Source organism: Nerophis lumbriciformis, linkage group LG15 (assembly GCF_033978685.3).
Source record: "Nerophis lumbriciformis linkage group LG15, RoL_Nlum_v2.1, whole genome shotgun sequence".
Lineage (NCBI taxonomy): Eukaryota > Metazoa > Chordata > Actinopteri > Syngnathiformes > Syngnathidae > Nerophis > Nerophis lumbriciformis.
In genome coordinates, this window is record NC_084562.2 from 46,169,010 (window position 1) to 46,178,944 (window position 9,935).

Sequence of the window (9,935 nt, forward strand, 5' to 3'; positions counted from 1 at the left end):
GTTATAAATATATATATATATATATATATATATATATATATATATATATATACTGTATGTTTGAGGAACAGCTTTGAACTATTATGAACTGCTCTCTTCAGACAGGGGTCTTCCCTGCCTGTTTTAAAGCGACGGTGGTAAGGCCCCTTCTGAAGAAGAGCAGTTTACCCAAACATTTTTAATAACTACCGACCTGTATCCAACTTACAGTTTTTAAGTACAATTTTAGAAAAACAGTTTTTTAACCAAGTCAATGACTTTTTAAATATAAATAACATTTTAGGAAGACACCAGTCTGGTTTCAGAATGAACCACAGTACCGAGACAGCACTTTTAAAGATTTTTAATGGCATCAGGTGGAATTTAGATAATAAAAAACTAACAGTGTTGGTTCTGCTGGATCTAAGCACTGCTTTTGACACAGTAGACCATTTTAATAAAGACACCTGGTGGGCCGCCTCTCTGATACTGTTTTTAACTAATTCTGCTCTTATCTCACTGACAGATGTTTTATGTAAGCGTGGATGCATGTTCCTCGGGAACCCATGAGATAAGATTTGGGGTTCCTCAAGGCTCAGTTTAAGGTGCCATTCTTTTTTATCTTTATATGCTGTCTCTTGGGAATGTCATTAGGAGAAACGGCAACAGTTTCCACAGTTATGCTGATGATACACAGCTGTACATCGCCGTGTCGCCTGAAGACACAGGACCAATAGATACCCTTTTTAACGGTATTGTAGACATCAAGTCACGGATGCCAGTGACTTTCCTACAGCTCAACCAGGACAAAATAGAGGTTTTAGTTACAGGTCCTGAAGACCAGAGGGAGAAACTTTTGCCAAAATTACAAGATTTTAAACCAACCAAAATCTGGGCGTGATTTTTGACTCCGAGCTGACTTTTATCCCACATATTAAAAATTTTACAAAAATAGGTTTTTATCATCTTGAGAACGCCAGAGTCCAGAGTCCGCCCATTTCTCTCTCAGGCCAACACGGAGGTGCTTATGCATGCTTTTATTTCCTGTCGTCTAGAATATTGTAATGCCCTGCTGTCTGGCCTTCCCAAAAATAATATCAAAAGTTTACAATTATTACAAAACTCAGCTGCACGCGCGACGACGAGGACCAGAGGGCGGAGGCACATTACACCAGTTTTAAAGTCGCCGCATTGGCTCCCCGTCCGCTTCAGGGTCGATTTTAAAGTACTATTAGTTTTTAAATGTCTTAATGGCCTTGTGCCTTCTTATCTATCTGTCCTACTTGTACGTATCAACCCTCGCGGATCCTGAGGTCCTCTGGCACTGGTCTTTTAGCTTTACCGAATACCAGAACAAAAACAGCATTTAGCCACTATGGCCCCCACCTGTGGAACAGCTTGCCAGAGAGCCTCAGGACTGCACAGAGCGTTGAACTTTTTAAAAAAAAGGCTAAAGACACACCTTTTTAATCAGGCTTTTTACTAATCATCTGTATTTTATTATTTGATTGTGTTATTTATATTTAAATTGTATGTTTTGTAAAAAAAACACTTTGCCAGCTCGGAGTGATGTCACACTCATGCAGTGTGTGGCTTTTACGCGCAAGGATTTTGCCACCATAGACATCATTGATTGATTGATTGAAACTTTTATTAGTAGATTGCACAGTACAGTACATATTCCGTACAATTGACCACTAAAGGGTAACACCCGAATAAGTTTTTCAACTTGTTTAAGTCGGGGTCCACGTAAATCAATTCATGGTAACATCTGAACTCGCTCAGTCATCACAACTTATGCATTACTAACGCGCTTTGTTATAAAGCCCCGTCAACTGCAACCCTGTTCGAGATGTTACACCCTTTTCCAGTCTCGTGTCCTATCTATCAATGACAATACAAATATTCCAGTGCAAACTAAGTGAAGTGGGCAGGCCGTGTTGGAGTTTCGGCTGTGCAGGAAATGCACACAAATCCTCTCCAGCGCCCTCCTGTGTTTTGTTATTACAGCAGTTATAATTACTAAGATATTATTTTCTGCTTCTTGCTGACGATGTCTTGTGTCGGACAAATGGTGCAGGGACAGAAAAGCACGTCCCAAGGGATGTGTACACATTTGCACACTGGATATGTTACTTTCCCAACCTTTATTCAACCCAGGCACAGGTTTCATGAGAAAAACCTCACAACTTCACGGCCAAACACAAATGTTACACACAGTTTTAATATTCGCTGGTTATTTATGTACCTACTGCCATCTAGTTCAAAAGCATATAAGGGCCATTCCACCAAATCAATGCCAACATCTGTTTCAAGTACTCAAAATGTGTATTGGCCCATCTTAGGCATTTCTTTAGTTCTTGTACAATATTGCTAAGACACTCATTGGAGTAACAGCAGTGAGTTTTAGCATAGCACAGTATACAATAAATCTAGCCATTTATGCTGGTAGTGTGTTGACACCAAGCACATTACTGTGATTCAACCAAAGAGATTATATATATATATATATACATATATATATATATATATATATATATATATATATATATATATATATATATATATATATATATATAATCTCTATACATATATATATATATATATATATATATATATATATATATATATATATATATATATATATGTATATGTATATGTATATATATATATGTATATGTATATGTATATATATGTATATGTATATATATATATATATATGTATATGTATATATATATATATATATATATATATATATGTATATATATATATATATATATATATATATATATATATATATATTAGGGCTGCAACTAACGATTAATTTGATAATCGATTAATCTGTTGATTATTACTTCGATTAATAATCGGATAAAAGAGACAACCTACACTTCCATCCTTTCCAGTATTTTATTGAAAAAACCCACCATACTGGCACCATACTTATTTTGATTATTGTTTATCAGCTGTTTGTACATGTTGCAGTTTATAAATAAAGGTTTATTAAAAAAAATAACATTACAAAAATAAATAAAAAAAATTGCCTATGATCCAACGAATTGATGGCTAAATTAATCGCCAACTATTTTTATAATCGATTTTAATCGATTTAATCGATTAGTTGTTGCAGCCCTAATATATATGTATATACACACACACATGCTAATATTTTAACACACCCTAGTCATAGTTAAACTATAATTGGATATTTGGAAAAATAAATGAGTGAACTTATACTTTTGGCCTATGACCTGCAAAGTTTTCGAAGGGTGCAACTTCCTGTGGACGACGTGACTTGTGGAATCGTACTCATTTTTTTAAACATTTGTCCATTAAGCTTTAGACACAAATAGATAAATAAAAACAGAATCGGACACATTTTTAAATAAGTAAAACAAAAACCACGGACAGATATCAACATAAAACCACAGGCAGCTGCATTGCCGAATGGCCCCAGCGAGATGCAACGACCAACAAGTCCACATAGGGCTCATCAACCACCCACATTTCATTGGTGTTTTAATCAAATCTTACTCATTTTTAATAGTGTGGACAAAATTACTGTAAATAAATACATTCAAATAAACTATTTCATTAGGCAATGTGTCATGCACATTGATCTGACTGCATATTTAATAAATACAATTTAAAAACATTTCATTTAAACTACCTTTAACACAGGAAAAAATAGCACTTGTTGGCAAACCGTGCTTTCTAAAACTGGACTTTTTAATTGTTATATTTTTAATATTTGTGTTTATTATATTTTACGTTTATTTTCGTAACAAAACATAATTTTGAATTAATTCTCTCTTCGTTTCCCTGTGTTTTCACTCAGTCCTGTTACCCTGACACACATGGAGGGACAAATTGGACACAATAAAATTTATTTTTTAATATTTTTCTAAACATGTCATTAATTACTTATAATTGGAATTAAAGTCATAAATATATTAGAAATTATTTCATGTAAAAGTACATGTATATTTTCTTTTAGAATGTAATTATCTCAATATTTATTTAATCACTCATTATTGATTGCATTATGTCATTAAGTAATTATATCATAATTTAATTATTTCACATAAATCATGAAATAATTAAATTATTAAATAGTTATATTAATATTGAAAAAATAATTTAAATAATTTAATGTAATTCTACTTAAGATACACACATTTATGTATGAATTCATCATTAAAACATTTAAATAATTATTTAGATATTTATTTGTTAGATTTTGTGCTAGTTGAGGTAAAGGGGCTAAGTGAAAATTCAGAGACACGAATAAATTGTGAATTTTATTTAAAAAAAACATTTTTGTTAAGAAATAAACCTAAAATATAATTGTTAACACAAATATGTAAAAACTTATTTTTAAAAGTCCAATTTGAGGAATTGTAAACATGCAACAAATTATATTTTTTCCTGTGTTCAAGGTAGTTTAAATTAATATTCAAAATTGTGTTTTATTAAATCTGCACTCTGCTTAATACATTTTATTGCATTTTGATGTATTTCCTGGGGATTCGGTGGAATGGCCCCATTATTGGCTATATGGTAAACATGTTTAGTGAATATTCATTTTCCTGTCGCGGCACAGTGGTTGGGAATCACTGTATTCCAGCACGAGAGGTCATAGCTCGAATACTAGCACTGCCTACACTCTATAAAATGCAGGAAATTCTGCCATTGTGTCTCAGATGTCCTTCGGAAAGCAACACTGCTTAATTGTCACATCTCAACCACCAAAAGGGAAATATTTGTACAATATGTTCGTACGGGAACCTGAATACTCAGATCCAAAATGTGTGTTTGATGTCCGTTTGTATGCTTTTTATGTGGACGGTGCGAAGAAGTCATTTATATCTTTTGTAATAACACGCAAAAAGAAGAAAGGACTGTGGAGTCAGCACACCTGCACTCACTGCCTTAAAACATTCACGGCTCTGCAAACAGTTTGAGGCTTTTAACGAAGTGTGGAGTGATTACAGTACAGAAGTCACTTTGTACAAATATACCAAGAAGTATTTAATACCTGCATTGGAAGAAACGCTTCACTTCTTGAATGTTAATTGTTTAAAAGGTTTAGATGTATTAAAAGTGCTTTCTGATATTTAAGTCTTCGTCTTTCCTTTCAAGCAGTGAAGTCAATTTGGATTTTTAGCAGGAGATTGATGTCATGAAGCCGCGTGGCTGCGATAGTTGTGACCCAGGATGCAGGAACCAGGAGGACAAAGGGCAGGTAAGAGTTTTTATTACACTCAAAGTTGGGAGAAGCAGTCAGGCATGCAAAGGTCTAAACTTAATTCATCCTCGAGCCCTGAGGAACAGGCGAGGCAGGCATAAATAGCAGCCTGATTGGCAACTGAAACCACGTGTGCCAATCTGGGACAGGTGAGGGAAACGAGCGCTGAGGGAGAAAAGCAGGAAGGGGAACAAAAATAAGAGCGCCGACAGGAAACAAACACCAAACGTTGAACCACCACCAGAAGTGAAGTAACGGATCGTCACAATTGAGACTCAAAGTGAATTTAGTTGTGTTTGTGTGGGTTTCTTCTCGTAGCCCAAAAACATGCTTTGTATACAGCAGAGGTTCCTAAACTTTTTGACACGGGGGCCGCATTGGGTTAAAAAAATGTGGCCGGGGGCCAGGTGTATATATATATATATATATATATATATATATACACACATATACATATACATATTGTCACAGTAGGGGTTGCAGCTTGCTGCGGGATCGTTCCTCCAATGCTACACGGACTACTCCGGACGACAGCGTGAGGTAGGAGTTGGATTATTTAACTTAAATAGGACATGGATACAAACAGACAAAAAACAAACAAATGGAAAGCGTGCCGTTCGCACGAGAAGCTAAAACAAAAACTTACTTAGCACCGGAATCAGGAATCAAGACCAGGAATAAACAAACGTGACTGTTGCATACAGCAAACAACGAAGCTACAATGAGTGACCGGAAAAGGGAGAACTAAATAGAGTCTCTGATGAGCAACAGGTGCGCGAAAAGGCAGGTGAAAATCATAAGTAACCATGGTGACTAAACTCAGGAAGTGCATAACCAGGAACTAAAAAGGAGTCCAAAACAAACCGATAACACAAAACATGATCCGACCACGGATCATGACACATATACATATACTGTATACGTGTATGTGTGTATATATATATATCTATATATATATAGATATATATATATACCTACCTACCAGTCAAACGTGCCCGAAACACCTTCCTAGGGAGGCGTTATACTATATGTAACATAATATAAAAGTATTTCCCATTAATATGTTAAGTACAAAACATGCATCAAATTAAGTTCAAGTTTGATTTAAAAAACAAAAAACAAAAATATGTTCACAAAAAAAAAGTGGTAAAAGTTTTTGTAATGGGTGACTCAAAATAAATTTTTTCTTAGGACTTAACCTGCCTAAATTATTCTGTGGTTGAAACATGTCAGGAAGATTTGTAAATTCGTACTTTGATTAAATATTACACACATAATAATAATACATACACATGTTTTATTTCCCATTCATTCATTTTAGTTAAAAAAAAAATACATCAAATTACATTTCAAGTTTGTTTAAAAAAAAAAAGTTGTTTCACAAAAATAAAATAAGGTGTGATTATTTTGTAATGGGGGCTCAAAATAAAATTCTGTTTCAAGCCCCAATTTAGTCTATACTGCCAGGAAATTATGCAAGTTTATATATATATAATAATAAATAAATGGGTTGTACTTGTATAGCGCTTTTCTACCTTCAAGGTACTCAAAGCGCTTTGACACTACTTCCACATTTACCCATTCACACACACATTCACACACAGATGGAGGGAGCTGCCATGCAAGGCGCTACCAGCACCCATCAGGAGCAAGGGTGAAGTGTCTTGCTCAGGACACAACGGACATGACGAGGTTGGTACTAGGTGGGGATTGAACCAGGGACCCTCGGGTCGCGCACGGCCACTCTTCCACTGCGCCACGCCGTCCCATATACATATACATATATATATATATATATACATATATATATATATATACATATATATATATATATACATATATATATATATATACATATATATATATATATACATATATATATATATATATATATATATATATATACATATATATATATATACATATATATATATATATATATATATATATATATATATATATATATATATATATATTATTTTGCACTGAATAGAACAAATTCAAATATAAAATATTTAATGGGATTTAATATAATATGGTTGTATTTACCATAACTTTAGTGCACAAAAGTTTAACATAAAGTGTGATTATGATTATTTTTGTAATGGGGGACTCCAAATTAAAATTTGTTTCGGGCCTCAATTTAGCCTATACTGTCTGTTTTAGGAAGTTATGTAAATTCATATTTCAATTATATATTAACTTACTTGTTATTTTGCACTGAAAAGAATGAATCAAAATATAATATATTAAATCAATATATTTAATGGGATTTGTATATAATATGGATTTATTTACCATAATTTTAGTGCAAAAAAATAAATTATATATATATATATATATATATATATTTTTAAGTTTCACATAAAAAACCTAATTCTGTTTCGGGCCCCAATTTCCCTACTGACCGCTGGGTGGCAGCAAGGAGTCGTGTTGATCAAGTCACTTCAACGTTTATGTTCGTATCCAATCAGCAGACTCGTCATATTATTGACAAGTGCTGAAAAGTGCGTGATGAAGATGACCTCTGTAATGAAGATGACCTCTTGGGATGAGGATGACCTCTGTGATGGAGATGACCTCTGTGATGAAGATGACCTCTATGATGAAGACGGTGCTCCTCAGGAAGGGGAGGGCCGTGTAGAGATGCTGCGGAGTTGAGCTCCATCATCCATCACACTTCTTTCTGAGTTGGAAGCAGAAAGATGGCTGATGACAACCAAAGTCTTGGTTCCAACCGGACCGCGTCGGACCTTTTCAGGCAGTTGGAGGACGTGGACGTGTCGGCGGACGGGAGTCCTCTCCTCCGAGTCCTCATCTGCTGCGTCTACTCCGTGGTGTGCGCCGCGGGTCTGCTGGGCAACCTGCTGGTCTTCTTCCTGCTGGGCGCCCGGCAGGAGCGCAGGACGTCCAGGTTGGATTTCTTCGTGCTCAACTTGGCGCTCACCGACTTCCAGTTCGTGCTGACGCTGCCCTTCTGGGCGGTGGACACGGCGCGGGACTTCAGCTGGCCGTTCGGGGACGCCATGTGCAAGGCGGTGCTGTCCGTCACCGTCATGAACATGTACGCCAGCGTCTTCTTCCTCACCGCCATGAGCGTCATCAGGTACCTGGCGCTGGCGTCCGCGCTGCCGCACACCTGCGCACGCACCTCCTACTTCTCCGACCGATGTGCGTGCGCGGTGATCTGGACGCTCGCCACCGTGGCCACGTTACCGACGGCGGTGTTCTCCACCGTCAGCCACGTCTCCGGGGAGAACCTGTGCCTGCTCAAGTTCCCCGGCGGCCAGGACTGGCTGGCGGTCTACCACCTCCACAAGATCCTGGTGGGCTTCGTGGTGCCCGTCTGCGTGGTGTCCGTCAGCTACGTCATGCTGCTGCGCCTCATCCACACCAGGAGCATGAAGACCAGCAACCCCCGGCGGAGGTCAAGGGTCACCAAGTCCGTCACCATCGTCGTCCTGTCCTTCTTCCTGTGCTGGATGCCCAACCACGCCATCACGCTGTGGAGCGTCCTGGTCAAGCTGAACGCGGCCAACTGGGACCGGACGTACTACGTGGTGCACACCTACGTGTTCCCGCTCACCGTGTGCCTGGCGCACGCCAACAGCTGCCTCAACCCCGTCATCTACTGCCTCATGCGGCCCGAGTTCAGGACCAGGCTGAAGCGGCTCCTCCACCGGGGACACGCCAACAGTTAGCGACCGTGCGTAATGCGTAATTACGCACGGCTCGGCCGCGTTTGGCGACCGCTTGGGGGGACGGGGAGCGTGTATGGGGTCGGTCCAAATATCCCATTTGTCGTTATTAGTGTTGTCCCGATACCAATATGTTGGTACAGGTGTTGTACCGAAACCTGTTACCCATCGGAATTTGTAACTCCAGGGGGCGATGTTCCCATGACGTTTGTTTCATGGTTAAACGGCAAGCCCAAAGAGGAGGAGAAGAAGAACGCTTGCGTAAATGGCGTAAACTATCCTTAATGCTGAAACGTTAGTTGTCAGAATTTCAGCATTAATAATAACAATGGACTCATACTATAATGAAAGTAAGTCATTGATTTCCAGAATATGTGTAATTTATTAATGCTGAAATTCTGACAACTGACGTTTCAGCATTAAGGATAGTTTACGCCATTTACGCAAGCGTTCTTCTTCGCCTCCTCTTTGGGCTTGCCGTTTAACCATCAAACAAACGCCATGGGAACATCGCCCCCTGGAGTTACAAATTCCGATTTCGGTACAACACCGGTACCAGTACTAAAATTATTTCGATACTTTTCGGTACTTTTCTAAATAAAGGGGACCACAAAATATGTCATTACTGGCTTTATTTTAACAAAAAAATCTTAGGGTACTTTAAACATATGTTTATTATTGCAATTTAGTCCTTAAATAAAATAGTGAACATACAAGACAACTTGTCTTTTAGTAGTAAGTAAGCAAGCAAACAAAGACTCCTAATTTAGTCTGCTAACGTATGCAGTGACATATTGTGTCATTTATCATCCTATTATTGTGTCAAAGTTATTAGGGACAAGCTGTAAAAATGGATTGTTCATTTGCTGTTAATATCTGCTTACTTACTGTTTCAACATGTTCTATCTACACTTCTGTTCAAATGTAATAATCACTTATCCTTCTCTTGTTTGATACTGTACATTAGATTTGGATGATACCACAAATTCGGGTATCAATCCGATACCAA

The 9,935-nt window shown here is 37.4% G+C and overlaps 1 protein-coding gene across 1 annotated transcript; it reads left to right on the forward strand.

Moving 5' to 3' along the window:
- The first annotated feature begins 7,933 nt into the window (after positions 1–7,933).
- Positions 7,934–8,929, forward strand: LOC133616166 (relaxin-3 receptor 1-like). Its single transcript, XM_061975310.1, has one exon. The coding sequence runs from the start codon at positions 7,934–7,936 to the stop codon at positions 8,927–8,929; it is 996 nt and encodes a 331-aa protein (XP_061831294.1).
- The last annotated feature ends 1,006 nt before the right edge of the window (positions 8,930–9,935 follow it).